The sequence below is a fragment of the Nyctereutes procyonoides genome, unplaced genomic scaffold, assembly GCF_905146905.1.
Source record: "Nyctereutes procyonoides isolate TBG_1078 unplaced genomic scaffold, NYPRO_anot_genome, whole genome shotgun sequence".
NCBI lineage: Eukaryota > Metazoa > Chordata > Mammalia > Carnivora > Canidae > Nyctereutes > Nyctereutes procyonoides.
The window spans coordinates 20,937,143-20,952,897 of NW_026575126.1; the positions used below are offsets into that span (position 1 = coordinate 20,937,143).

Here is a 15,755-nt window from a genome sequence, read left to right on the forward strand (position 1 = left end):
TCATGAAATAATAAAAATCTCAAGGTCTTCAGGAATTTGAGATTTTTTCTTGTGACTATTTCTGTACTGATTTTTAGATGACAGTTAATTTTTACTATGAAATCTATTCAATATGAAGAAATAGGATAAGATCAGCATTCCATGAGTAGGTGTCATTCAACTCTCTTCTGATTGGTAGTAAACTTTGTTTTTCTTCATTTTAAAGGATTTCATAGTTAAGTTATGCCTTAAACAATGTTCTTTATTTTAATTCTATAAGATGTTAATTAAAAATAATTCAAATACATATAAGTACACACATATGTAAAACAAAATTATTGGTAATTGTACTAATTGTCAAAAAGAATTTTTCAATCTATCCTATCAGTGTAATAATATTTTTTTAATCTTCAGTATGCTGAATTATAATGAGTCCTGACTTACGGATAGTTACTGCATTGGGAAACCCCAGAAAAAGGAGTGATTCTAGGTTGTCTTTGTTATAGCATTTCTTATAGTCTAATTGAGTTACTGACCTTTGGGAGAAATCCTATATTAATTTCTTTTTGTATAGGATTGTGCAAAGTCATTTGCTTACTGTAAATCAGTCCTTATAATGCCATTTTCTAGGATCCTGCTTTGTCTTATAGCACAGATTCTATAGAACACAAATAGAAGATACAATGGGAGTGTTACGTATAATTTAATATATTTTTATCAGCTGTTTTAATAAATATTAAATAATTTTTGGAGACTATATTCAAATTATGTTTTAAATAGTTTGAACTATAACCTTCAAAAGAAAGAAATACATTAGCTGAACTATATTTATAGCTTTCATCTCATTATTTCTGTATATTTTCCTGACGTCATTCAAATTCTTATTTGAAGAACATAAAAACATGAGCTCTGCAATAATTCCCATATAAACCCAATCTAGAAAGTGAGTTTTTAAGTAATTCTAAAAAGAATGATAATGCGTTTGAGGGTTGTTTGTTTTATTTTCCAACAGTATCTTAGTTTTTTCTCTTTTCTTTCCTTTTTCCTCATGAAAAACCTGCAAAAACAGGAAATATTTGTAGTCAATTTCAACAGAGTATTTTTACATTTTTTTAGGATAGACACTTTCTTATATTTAATAATTTATAAAATATTAATTTGCCACAACCTGAGATTTTTTGAAATTTGGAAAACTTAATGAAACCAATTATAATATTACAGCTTGATAAAATTGTTTTTTTGTAAATGTATGAATCTTATCATAAGATTTTATTTTACTTATTTTAATAATGTAAAATCCAGAGACCAGAAAATAAGATTGAAAATGAGATTCTTAAAAAAAATTCTAAAATATAATATGCAATTATTTAAGTGTACTAGATTGCTTTTAGCCTTTTTAAAGTTACTTCCACTAAAATACCACCTTTTTCTGCTAGCATACTATTTTCTTTCTAGTTTTATGGCAATGATAGTGTTTTCTATAAAAATAAATTGTTTCTTTCTACAGCTGCATTTGACAAAGGTGATGATCGAAGACTTGGCAAAAAGCCTGTATTCAGTAGTTCTCAGGTAAACTTAAAATTTTACAGGTCTGAAAAAAGATGCTGAATAATTTAAAGTTTATTATTTTATATTTCAGTGATTTCCTTAAATATATTCTTTAAGTAAAGCTGATTTTTTTTTAAGATTTTATTTATTTATTCATGAGAGACACAAGAGAGGCAGAGACACAGAGAGAGAGGGAGGCAGAGACACAGGCAGAGGGAGAAGCAGGCTGCCTGCAGGGAGCCTGATGTAGGTCTCAATCCCGGATCTTGGGATCACAACCTGAGCCAAAGGCAGATGCTCGACCACTGAGCCACCCAGGCATCCCAAATAAAGCTGATTCTTAATGAAAATAATTTTGGGTCTTTCTCTAATCAAGTAAATATTCTATACATTTTTAAATGATGTGAATTTTTAATATCCAGCTGGCATAGGAAGTGAAATATTCAGCCTTTTTTATTTCCTTGAAAACCTTTTTGGCAACTAATCTATTGGAGCTATTCCGACAGATCAGAAATTGTCTAAAATCCTAGACCTAATTCAGCGTCTAATTTTCTAATTAACCTACTTCTTACAAAAGATTTTAGTTGTCCCAGTTTTCTCTATACTAAGATTTTAATTCATATAACACATTTTTGGTGTGAAAAAGGCAATTAATACCAAGAATATAGTTGGTTGTGTTTTACTTTAAAAGTTACTTGCTGTATTTATGTGATCAAAAGTAGTCAAACTCTTAGAAACATGAAGTAGAATAGCAGTTCCCAGGGCTGGAGATATAAGGAAAAAGGCAATTTTTCAGTAGGTATAGAATTTCAGTTTTACAAGATGAGAAGGTTCTAGATATTTGTTGCACAAGATCTATATAGTGAGCATTTTTGTTCTTCCCACTTAAAAATGATTAAGATGGTTAATTTTGTCTTTTTTTTAACCCCTTCCCACACACAAATCACTTGCTTTATTTGTTATAATGTTGAACATTTTTCTTCCCTAAGCATGGAACACTGCTAGACTCCCCCTTGACCATTCTTAGGTATATTATACAGTTCCACAGAACATACTCTGAAGTGGTACATTAGAACCATTTTTCTCTATGTACTAGTTCCCTTTTATCCCCAGTGGGTTTTTTTTAGGCTCCCCTATAATTATCCTACCTGCCTTTCTTTCTGCTGTTCTTCTAGCTGTTATCAACCAGTCTTTTCCTCTTTCCTTGCCTTACAGTGAAATAGAACAAAGTCTTGTTACTCTTCCTTACCTTCCTGACTTTCAGGTTGTCCATGGATTTATACTGTTAACCACAGTGGGAAGAAAACAGGGTAATACATTTCCCTTTGAAGGACAGTATACTGAAATGGGTGCTGGACATGGAATAATAAGAGTTAAAATCTTGACTTCACTTTTTTTTTTTTTTTTTATCCTTACCTAGATTTTTATTGGTTTTGTGAGGAAGTGAAGAGGAAAATGTGTGGCCTCCATGAGGCCAAAAGGCTGAATGCAGGGTACAGGTTTCCTGGGGTCTTTCAGCATCATTCTTTACCTGCCTAAGGTGTTTTTGCCTACCCCTACACAGAGGTGGGAAGTGTGTGTGCGAGTGTGGGAGGGAAGGATGGGTAGAGGAGGAAGGTTTTCTAGTCAAGTGCAAGGGAAACAACTCTGCTGCCTGGCAGTTGCCAGGACAATGCAGCCTTGATTTCACATTTGTTATCTCTGCCATATGTGAGTCTTAGCTTTCTTGTCTGTAAAATGGGCTAATAAAACCTAGCAGAATTATTGTGAAAATTAAGTGAAATAATTTATGTGCAATTGTTTGATATGCAGTAAATGCTCAATAGGTATGGAATGAGTAAATGTGTTTTACAAAAAGAGATGAGATCTTCTGGAAGTGGAAGAAAGTTAATGAGATAAGACAGAAAGATTTAAGAAGAGTTCTGGTACCATAATACTTAAGGTAATGATGTCTGGGACTTGTTTCAAAATAAAATGGTAGTTATATATGAAACAAATTTGGCCAAGAACCGATCATTGTTAAAGCTGATAATAGGTCCATGATTCATTATACTATTCTATCTTTTGATTATGTGTGAATTTTACTACAATAAAAAGTTAAACAAAAGGAATAGTAACTGGAACTAAAGGGTGTCTAAGGGGAATTCTTTAAAAGGTTGACTCTTTTTCTCATTTTTGTCAATAGCATGCGGTGATCTTCCCACTTGGCCATTCGTATATAAGAAATATATGTAAACTTTGCAGATGGAAGTTAGAGAATACATAGAGTTGATGTGTGTATATATTGTATCCTCATCATGCTATACCATGTTAATATAAAGTTTCTTATGGTTACCCCATGTACTACATAGATCTCACCCATAGCATGATGCTTTAAAATAGATTCAAGGATACAGAAAATTAAGTAGGATCAATTTTAAGGGTGAGAAGAAGTCTAGAATCAGAAGTCTACCTGGTTTATTTGTATGTATGTATGTATTGTTTTTTTAATTTTTATTTATTTATGATAGTCACACAGAGAGAGAGAGAGAGAGACAGAGACACAGGCAGAGGGAGAAGCAGGCTCCATGCACCGGAAGCCCGACGTGGGATTCGATCCCGGGTCTCCAGGATTGCGCCCTGGGGCCAAAGGCAGGCGCCAAACCGCTGCGCCACCCAGGGGATCCCTCTACCTGGTTTTAGATATTAAAAATAGGGAATGGTTATTTTTTGAGCTAAGATTTGATCAAGAAAACAAAAAATGAGGGCCAAACCTATTTGAACTTTATAAATATTACATAGAATCCTAGAACATTACACTGAGTAGGACCAAGTCTCCACCCCCTAGAAATATATAATATGAGGCTCAGACATGTCAATGACCTCTTAGATATCCTAAGTCAAGTAGGTAAAGCCATGACAGGAACCCAGTAATTCCTTTATTAGTACCACACCTAGCTTTTCCTTAAACTTAGCCAGGTTATTACTTTGTGCGTGTGTGTGTGTGTGTGTGTGTGTATGTGTGTATGTGTGTATTCCCACTCCCATATATATGTTATCTTTAACTTGGACAAATTTCTAATGTAAAAAAAGTTTTTTATATTCAGGAATATTAGTCCTTGAACTATGTGTCAGTATATGTTCAGATTTGTCAACATGCATCACATTTTTTTTGAGTACCCAGTATGTTATGGGCACAGTGGTAAAGGACACAAAGACGAAGACAACACAGGTTTTTCCTCAGACCTTTGCAGTTTCATACAGCTTTTCAAAGCAGGGGGACGTATTGCCTAAAGAGTAGCAATGTAATTTTAAAATTTTATTCTGCACTTCCTACCACTTTTTAAAATGTTGTTAGGACCTGTTAGAAGGACCTTGAAACATTGGTCCTTCTCTTTTCACCTTTTTGCCCACTTCATCTGTTTTTAGAACCTCTTTTCCTCCACTTTCTCCATATAGCCAGTGCCGTATTACTATTTTGTTTCTTGCAAAAGCCAAACTTGTCACATGTACTGTCTTGTTTCCCAGAGGCTTGTGGCCCCCAGCCCCCACCCCCAAAGATTAAATCTTCAGTGATAAAATTTCTGGCATTTGGGGTAGGATTGAAGAGACGGTTTTTGGTGAAAATCTTTATAATGTCCCACAAATTATACCATGTAGATGACTGCCTGCTTAAAGCAGTAAATCATGAGCTCAAGTCCTACTTCCATCCTACCAAGCATGTAACCTTGGTAAATCACATACCAGCTTTAACTCCCAGTTTCTTGTCTACGAAATATAGATAGCAACAGGAGCTTATTGTTGCTTCATACAATACGAAGAGTTTTAGCAAGGAACCTGGGAGTGGGCCCTCAAAAAACGTTGTACATAGTTATCATTGGCCCAAGGCATCCTGACACCTTTAGGTGTTAATCTCTAGCATAACTTCACAAAGCTAAATAGTATGCCTTTTTAAAATAGCATTGCCTTTTGATTTTTTATGCTGTATTTTAGATTCAATTAAGGTAATGTCATGAAAGACACACTCAGATGATCAAAAATAATCCAATTTTGAGTGACCCTATATCCTTTCTTTACATTTTTAAATATATTTTTAAATTGGAGTTCAGTTTGCCAATAGCATAACACCCAGTGCTCATCCTGTCAAGTGCTCCCCTCAGTGCCCATCAAGTGACCCTATATCCTAATGTGATCTTTACTTTTTCCTCTTTGAAAAGTTGGCTTATTGAGACAAAGTATTATAAGTCAAAGACTTTAGTCAAGTTATAAAGAAATTTTTTTTCTTCTTTGTAGCAAAGGAGACAAGTTTCTGACTCTGGTGTTATAAAAAACAAATCTTGGAGAGGAAATACCAAGGATTGTTGGAGTTATCCCTCTACTAAGCAAAAGATGAAATCTGATGGATTGGGAGCATCTGGACATTCATCAAATACTAATAGAAATACTGTAAATAAAACTTTGAAACATGATGATTTAAAGGAAAAGGGTGGTACAAAAGTAGCATCTAAAGTTACAAAAGAACTTAAAACTGGGGGGAAAAATGTCTCTGGAAAGCCCAAAGCTGTAATAAAGTCCCAAACAGAAAACAGTAATAATGCTAAGTCAGCAAATGCGTCACCTAGACAAGCTGTGGAAAGATCAGCAGCAGCAGCAGCAAATGGACAGAAAAATTCATTAAATGAGAAAAGAGTGAGAAATCAGGAAGGGCACATTACAGGTGCCAGACCCAAGGTACTCACTGGAACCTTAAACATGCAAGCCAAAGCAAAGCCTTTGAAGAAAGTGACAGGAAAAGATTCTCCATGCCTCAGCATTGCAGAGCCTGCCAGCAGATCGACCAATTCAAGTATGGAATTACTGATTTCCACTGAATGTCTGGATGAACCAAAAGAAAATGGAGCAGTAGAAGAGAAGCCTTCTGGTGATAAATTGTCCTTTTGTGAACCTCCAGGACAGACACTGAAAAACAATGTGGAAAATATCAAAACTTCTGTAGGTGGGTTTTAGTACCCCTATTTTTAATAGCTCCTGACAGTTAAAGTTCCTAGAAAAAATGATTCTATGTTTGGATGTTTATTTAGTTTCAAATGCCAAGACGCATTTATTTACATGTGTTCATACAAACTGAGAGAAAACATACTTCTTCCAACATTAACATTTATTTTTGGATATAGTGTCTGACCAGTGAATTTATGCATGACATTCACATATTCAGTGTTCAGTTTCATGACTGACTTTTCTTAATTTACAGTAGTAAAATCTCAACCTGTTTCAAAAGTTGCCAATGGAACTTCAAATAAAAAAAGCATTCAAGAAGAAACTAATATAAATAACAGGTAAGTTTTCATTCATTTTTTTTTACCTATACATTAGCTTTCTCTGAAAGTTAATTATATGCTAACTTCTAGCCAAATATTTTTAAAATATCTTTTCTTTTTTGTTAGAAAATTTAATGTATTTATTTATACAATATTTTAAAACTTTATTAGAAGATAGTATATTTATGAAAAATGATTATTGATACAAAATGATATATTACACTTGTGGCACTTGATTATGTATTGCTTTATCATACTTAATTAACCTATAGGTTTATAAACTTAAAGACCTATGAATATAAGGTTTTCCTATTTTTAGAAAAAAAGATATTTTTTTTAATTTCTTTGAAAAAAATGTATTTCATATATGGGTCTTTTAAAAAGTGCATGTGTCGCCATCTGAGTATAATACTGAATGCAAATCATTTTTCTTAGTGTGCTAAAGAAGGTCACTAGCAAAGGATATAGTGATCCAGTACCACAGGCTATTATAAAGAAAAAAGGAAATGGCAGTGGATGTGCTACAGCTCAACAGAGGACAAAAAATGCCTCATCTAATCTTGCTAAAACTCAAGGTAAAGCTGATATGGTCCTGTGTATTACATCTGTGTTTAAATTGAATAAACAGCACTCTGACTTGGAACTTTAGCAACAAATAAGAATATGACACGGTTTCACTCATTTTATATTTGTATCATACTATAGAGATAAGATTTTACACTTTAACTTTTAGATAAATATTTTTTTAAAGATTTATTTATTTGAGAGAGTGCCTGAGTGCATGCATGGGGAGGGGCAAAGGAAGAGGCCCAAGCAGCCTTTGGAGTGCAGAGCTGGGAGGAGGCAGGCAGATGGATTTATAGACCTGAGTCTAAGCTGAAACCAAGAGTGAAACCCAGCTGCCCCTAGATAAGTATTTTGGTATTTCAGGGTGTGGGTTTAGTTTTAATTGTCTTTTATGAGAAATAATTAAAAGAGTCACTAATTTATCTGCATTTTTGGTCCTTTAATATGTTATGCCTAGGTTTTTTCAGTTTCATTGACAACTACAGAAATTCCATACAGAAAACCAGCACTAATATTAGAGCCCTTTACAAAAGCAATGGTATAGTCTTGAGAGCTGCATTATATAGGGAAGAAGAATTTTCCTTCTGTTCTGTGCCTGTTTTGCCGTGTTCTAAGAAAGAAAAGCATAATGATCAGATTGCATAATCTGCTGACCTAATAACTGATTTTAAAATTAACTTGCTTTATGCATTAAGCATTCACATAGGTAAGAGCAGTTTGTTAAAACCTAAAATCGGGATCCCTGGGTGGTGCAGCGGTTTGGCGCCTGCCTTTGGCCCAGGGCGCGATCCTGGAGACCCGGGATTGAATCCCACGTCGGGCTCCCGGTGCATGGAGCCTGCTTCTCCCTCTGCCTGTGTCTCTGCCTCTCTCTCTCTCTCTCTGTGTGACTATCATAAATAAATAAAAATTTAAAAAAACCCTAAAATCAATTTTGAGTTAGATAATGAATTAATACTGAAAGTATATTTTAAAATAAGCCACAGAAAAATTATTCTTGTTCTAGTAATAGCTAAAAATTAAACATTTAAAAAGACTTGGCAATTCTTTTTGATAGATTTAAATATCATCTCTAGGACTTAACCAGTGTAAACAAATAGAGTCTCATAATTAATCCTTTCCCTCCAATTATCAGTTTTAGTTTCTATTACACATCTAAGTCGTTAACCCAAATGATCTACAATAATAATGATTTAGTTATGAAAAGTAAATTAGTTTTGTTCATGTTTGACAGAAAAAACTGCAGTAATTTCAACATTTCTATTTTATATATTTTTTTAAGATTTTATTTATTTATTCATGAAAGACACAGGCAGAGAGAGAGAGAGGCAGAGAGACATAGGCAGAGGGAGAAGCAGGCTCCATGCAGGAAGCCCAATGTGGGACCTGATCCCAGGGCTCCAGGATCATGCCCTAGGCCAAAGGCAGATGCTCAACTGCTGAGCCACCCATGCATCCCTCTATTTTATATTTAGTTTGATTCTCCTTTTTCAGCTGTGTGGAATAGTATTTTTTCCCCAGAAAAACTTCAAAGGGAAGACCCTTCCTGCTCTTTTGTAATATAAGAAAATCAGATTTTTCCACCCTCATATATTTATGCAAATCCAATTCTGGCATAAAGATCAAAACTCTTTACTTGAGGAAGAAAAATCCTATTTAAATAATTTTACTAAGATGCTGGAATAATCAACCTATATTTGTAATAAAAATATTTTTTATTTTATCATGTTACTAACACCTAATCTTTTGTTGTCCATTGTTATGGATATATCATTTCATTGTTTATTTTATTTCTTATAAAGTAATTTGAAAATAAATACTGCATTTCATTCACAAATTGTAAGATACGTTGTATTTTTAAATTTTCTTTTCTTTGGATCTCAAGGAGACTCACCAAATTCAGTAAAATCTTCAGTCTCTTCAAAGCAGTCTGAAGAAAATGTGACAAAATTGGACCTCAATACAACTACAGATAAACAAACACCTAAGAAAAAGATTGTCAAGCAAGGACACACACCTTTGCCCAAGGTTAATGCAAAAATAGGGGCAATGCCTAAAAACTTAAATCAGTCTAAGAAAAGTGAAACTTTGAGTAATAAAGATTCAAAACAGAAAATGCATCCTGGACAGGTTATATTGAAAACTCAGCCTTCTCAAAGACCTTTAAAAAGTGAAACATGTGTTGTCCAAAAAAGTATGCTTCATGATGTACATGAAAATAATAACAAGGATGATATTTCTGAACAGAAGCCTCATGAACCTCTAATTAATCTCACATCAGAAATTAGCAGTACAGAAGCTTTCCAGTCATCATGCAAACCTGAGCCACAAAAGCCATTAAGCAACCAAGGGAAAGAGAAATTAGTATTAGAATGCCAAAGTATTTCAAATCTGGATAAATCAATAAAACATGAACTGGAATCAAAACAGACTGGTTCAGATAAAAATGAAGCAAAATTTTCTGGCAAAGAATCAGATCATCCCAACACAGCTAAAATATATTGTCATTTTGATGGGAGTGCTAATGTAGATTCAAAATTTTATACCACCACTGTCCTAAAATCCATGATTTCAAATCCCAGTGAAAACTCTTTGAATTCTAATCCTGTTTGTGATTTAGACTCAGCAAATCCAAAGCAAATCCATTCAGTATCAGACAGGGAGAAGCAAGGAGAGAAACAAGATACAAATAAAAAATTAAGCATTAAATGTGTCAAAGATGTTTTACCATGTGTTCCTGGAAGGACAAATGGCACCTTAAATTCTGTCCAAGATGACAGAAAATCTAAAATTCATGTAGAAGAACAGAAAATTCCTAGGCACTTATCTGATGATTCTGCTATGAGTGAAATCAAACATGCTACAGCAGACTCAGATATTTCCTCCAAGTGTGTTTTGGAACATACATCAGGAAAAAATTCTCCTAAAGATATGGAAACAACAGAAACTCCAGATAGCCATGAAACTCCAGAAGTTCCATTTATGAGCCACTGGAATTTGAGTACCAGTGGTCTGCATCAGAGAGAGAGTCCTGAATCTGATACTGGCAGTGCTACCACATCCTCTGATGACATAAAGCCCAGATCTGAAGACTATGATGCTGGAGGGTCTCAGGATGATGATGGGTCAAATGACAGAGGTATTTCTAAATGTGGCACTATGCTGTGCCATGATTTTCTTGGAAGAAGTAGTAGTGATACCAGTACACCTGAGGAATTAAAAATATATGATAGTAACTTAAGAATTGAAGTGAAAATGAAAAAGCAAAGTAGTAATGATCTTTTCCAAGTCAATTCAACAAGTGATGATGAGATTCCTAGGAAAAGGCCAGAAATTTGGTCTCGATCTACAGTAGTCCACCCTAGAGAAAAAGAAAATATTCTACGAGGCAGCATCCAGTTTGCTCAAGAAGTAGATCAAGTTTCTTCCTCAGCAGATGAAACAGAAGATGAAAGATCTGAAGCTGAAAATGTTGGAGAAAATTTCTCTACATCTAACTCAGCTCCTCAGCAGTTTCAGGGAATAATTAATTTAGCTTTTGAAGATGCAACAGAAAATGAAAGTCATGAGTTTTCTGCAACTAAGAATTTTAAAAGATCAGTTTTACTTTCAGTAGATGAATGTGAAGAACTAGGATCTGATGAAGGGGAAGCCCATACTCCCTTTCAGCCTTCTGTAGATTCTCTTTCCCCTTCTGATGTTTTTGATGGCATTTCTCATGAACATCACGGAAGGACCTGCTATTCCAGGTATACACATGGAAGTGAAGGTAGTATTTTAGAATGTAAACAAGATAAAGGTAAGAGTGTATATAAAAACGAAAGCTCTCTCTTGGGTCCCAGTAGCACTGACTCATCAAGAAAAGATAAACAGAGTGCTTTAGCCACAGGAAAAAAGTACACAGTAGATGTCTTGTCCAAAGGAGGCAGACAGCTTCTTCCAGAAGATAAAGTAAACAGTGGAAACGATGTGGATAATGACTTTCAGCAACGCAGCAAACTCTCAGATAGTGATATAAAATCTCAAGAAAGACCGTGTCATTTGGAGCTTCATCAAAGAGAACCCAATTCTGACATACCAAAGAACAGCTCTACAAAATTTCTAGACTCCTGTCGGAGTCAACTTCTGCCTCAGGAAGGTCAAGTGAAAGAGAACCATTCTACTGCTACCAAAAAAGCTAATATTGCTTTATCTGCAGGTAATGTACAGAAATAGAAATACTAAATCCATAAGAAAATGAGTTTATAGAATTTTAAAGTTGTATGTAGCCCTGAATGTTATATTTTAGTTAGAATAATTAAGCAACAGATTTGAAATTCAAATGAAAACTTAAATTTCATAATAATATGAAAACTAGCTAGTTAATCTTTATTGTTCACTGAAAATCCTAGTGCAGAGTTAAGATCTAGTAAAATTTTGGTTATTATTAGAGTTAATCTATTAAGAGATTTTACATAAAAGAATGAAGAGAAAAACTTAGTTTGCTATTATTTATGTCTAACATAAAATTCTTGACTATTAGAAATTTTATTATACATTGGATATGATTTATGGACTATGCTAAGTATATATCTAAGAGGGCTGTGCAATAACTATAGTAATATAACTAAAAGCACTGAACTATTTTAACTAGATTAATTATTATAATTTATATGCATTTTACAGAGATTAAGACTTTAAGCATCACTATAATTCTAAAATTTTCAAGTAAAAAGATAAATTTCCTAAAAGAGATTATATTTAGAAGCAATGATAATATATGAAAAAAGCCCAGGCTTATTTCATATGAATAGATGATTTCCTGTCTAATTGTTTTGTGTGTTTGTCTTCCTTATTACAGTAATTTGAACTAATGACCCACATTTAAAATATGCAATAGTGGCTGACTGCATAGCTATTGTATATCAGAACTAAGAAAGATACTGATCAATAGCCCTTGTTCAGCAAAATCACAACAGGGAGCTCTTTAAAGTTGTACTTTTTTGTTTGTCCTTGCTTGCATCCTCCTTTGCATGTGCAATATACAAATAAGGCTTTAGACAAAATGTATGTATTCCCCTTTTGGAACTGACTCACCTTAAAAGTCACCATCAAATAACCATGTCTTTTTTTCTTCTTTAAGTTCCTATTGTAGTGAATTAGATACATGTGCATATTCTATGTTTATGTTTAAATAATTTTTGTTTTCTGTATCACAAGTTTTCAAATTAAAGTATGGAGAATTATTATTAGTTGCCTATGTTAATTTGCTGCTAAACATTCTTTGGTTGTTTTTTTTTTTTTTTACGTAGAAAAAGAAATGCCTCAATAATCTTGTCAATTTTGTATAAGTGTTATTTTTTCCATTCTGTTTTTTGGGACTATATTATATTGTTTTAATATTATTCTACAAAACTCTGAGGGATACCAACATGTGCAATTATTACATTGTGTAGTATTATGAATTATTTCAGGAGACATAGATGATTGTGACACACTGGCACAAACCTACATGTATGACCATCGGCCTTCAAAAACCCTCTCTCCAGTATATGAGATGGATGTAATAGAAGCATTTGAGCAGAAAATGGAATCAGAAACACATGTTACAGACATGGATTTTGAAGATGATCAGCACTTTGCAGAACAAGATTGGACACTATTAAAGCAATTGCTCTCTGAACAGGATTCAAACTTAAATATTACGAATTCTGTTCCTGAAGACTTAAATTTAGCACAGTATCTAATCAACCAGACACTACTTTTAGCACGAGATAGCTCAAAACCTCAGGGTAAAGCACATGTTGACACTTTGAACAGATGGAGTGAACTGACCTCTCCCCTTGATGATTCCTCAGCAAGCATCACCATGGCTAGTTTTTCCTCTGAAGATTGTTCACCCCAAGGGGAATGGACAATTCTGGAACTGGAAACTCAACATTGAGAGTATTAACACTTTGGAAAATTTTGAACTATGCCACCATTTTATTTTTTGATGCTTATATTATATCCAAATAATTGCATTAGCCAGAGATAGACTGTCCTTAATATTGAGGGAGTCTTTCTAAATTTATGGGGTAAACATAATTTATTATTAATAAGATATCACATATAGGGAAAAGGTGTTTTTCTAAAATTTGAGCATGTCTTATTAATTATTAGACAAATTAGTAGACTTATAAAGAAAACCTTCAGTTTTCCTTTCCTAACTGATCATTTGTTCACTTGTTTATAATTCAAGAATTTAAAATGTGAATGCACAAGTAGATCAGTCCCTTTACTTTTTGCTCTGCATATGGTAATAATAATTTAAAAATAAAAACTTATTGTGCTTGTGTCAATTTATGTAGAGTTAATCAGTGAGTAACATTGAAACTCAGGTTGGTGTGATTGAGCCTGAGAGCTAAATATTAGGAAAAAAACCCTTCACTTTCCCAACAGTGCAGGTCCAAGAAATTGTGAAGTAAATGCACCTCAAATTTCAATCATATTGATACTGAAACGGAAATAGAATCCCTTGTAACTCTATTTTTGGAGTATTTCCAGAGAGAGACATCTGCCCTTGTTCAAAAGAAGCAGGAGAACTGTCCATTTGTTTCATCTATATAGACTTTATAGTTAGATAATTGCTCTTCATTTTCTATTCCATATTAGAGATATTTTGGAACTGTTCCAGCAATAAGCCTGCACTAAATACTAATTGTAAAATGGGTACATGAGGCAATTGAGTTACTGAGTTAAACTGTATGTATGTGTGTACATACACACGTGTGTTTGCTTTCTCCACACATCTATATGCTCTAGTTCCTTATTTCCTTGATTACATTGTCTTTCAGTCTGTAATTTTGGTAGCAAGGCAGAAATAATAATCATTTTTACAAAATGGTACTGGAGAGCAAACACTTGGATACCTACTTGATCTAAGTGGACACTGCCCTTAGGATGATGAGATTTAGTAGAATTAGCCTCTCTCCTCAAAGCTATATAACTTACATATAACTTCTCTAAAATATGTCAAAAGTAAGGAAAACTTTTGGTTTAGAATTCCTTTTTTAAAATAACAGTTCTCAACAAATTAACAATAGAATGAATCTGTATATTGAATATCCACATCATATTAATGCACGATCATTTGTTATTCTTGTATAATAACATTAACATTAGCCACTAACCTGTTATACCATAAATTTGCTATGCCTTTTTAAATTAGAAGCTCTGTAGGGGCACTCATTCATTCAGTCGAGAAACAGGCATTGGTTCTAGGCACTAAGGTACAAAAATAAATAAGGTTTGATTCCTGCTCCCCACTCAAAAAAAGAGTGTTTAGTTTCTAATGAGGGGAAAAACCATGTAAGAGAAAGGTTAAAATATAGTTTTGTAAGAACATTGTATTTTCAAGCTGGATGGGAATTTAGAGATTGGTCTAATCCTTTCAAATTCTAAAGAAGAACTCTGAAGGCCAGAGGAGTTAAAAGATTGCCCAAGGTCCCACAGCTAATTTATGGACTAGAATCTGATATTCCTTAATTTTAATATGTTATTTCTACCATACAACACACTCATTTGATTTTTGTCATAAAACCTGAAAATAAAGTATATTTTATAATATAAAGAAGTAATGTATGATGGAGTCAGAAACAGTGCAAATTCCCAAGACATTGTGTTATTTCCTTTTCTCCAAATGTGAAATTGTTTTATGTTATTTTTAATAAATAGCTCAGAAGTTCAAAACTTTATAAATGAAACTTCTTTCCCAGTTTTAAGGTCTTAAAAACTTTCTTCTTATACTAGTATACATTAAAAAGCCATTCAGTTTCGTATCACATCTGCAAGGCATTTTGCTTAAGTAGTGACCTCTTAGGTAATTTCAGGATGTGTGTGTTTTCTTATGATGCTCTTTTGTGAATGACACATCTACCAGTCTGTTTCCTGTGGGACTCTTCAGGCTAGTACTTCATGATCTAACAAACACAAAGGTAAAAAAATTGCTAACATTTTATTATGTTATACACTGTGCTGAGTGCTTTAAATATGCAGTAACATATTTAACTCTCACAATAATTCTATGAGATTTATCTTCTTATCATTTTTATTTGACACATGAGGAAACTGAGAGAGTCCTTACCCTGGACTAGTTACCCTAGTGGAAGAAACTAAGAAATAATATACTATATTATTGTTTAGTAAGATAAGAGTTGTATATGATCAGAGTGTGTGAGCCCAGAAGGAGAAGCTATGAACAGCTTGTCAGGAAGAGAAGATTAGAGAAAGCTTCTTAGAGCAACTAGTATTCTGTAACTCCTTCAGAATTTCTATAAAGGGCTTAGTGACTGCAATCTAGTCAGAAGTGTAGGCCAGGGGACTTAGTTTGAAGTTGTACTTGTA

At 33.6% G+C, this 15,755-nt stretch overlaps 1 protein-coding gene across 1 annotated transcript in view; it reads left to right on the forward strand.

Moving 5' to 3' along the window:
• The window catches only part of BTBD8 (BTB domain containing 8), a 93,774-nt gene extending 78,707 nt beyond the window's left edge, over positions 1-15,067 (forward strand). Inside the window, exons 13-18 of the mRNA XM_055341362.1 lie at positions 1,487-1,548; positions 5,800-6,502; positions 6,758-6,842; positions 7,260-7,399; positions 9,277-11,589; positions 12,845-15,067. Of these exons, the coding sequence (XP_055197337.1) occupies positions 1,487-1,548; positions 5,800-6,502; positions 6,758-6,842; positions 7,260-7,399; positions 9,277-11,589; positions 12,845-13,314 (3,773 nt within the window). The 3' untranslated portion in view covers positions 13,315-15,067. The remainder of the gene's footprint in view (positions 1-1,486; positions 1,549-5,799; positions 6,503-6,757; positions 6,843-7,259; positions 7,400-9,276; positions 11,590-12,844) is intronic.
• The last annotated feature ends 688 nt before the right edge of the window (positions 15,068-15,755 follow it).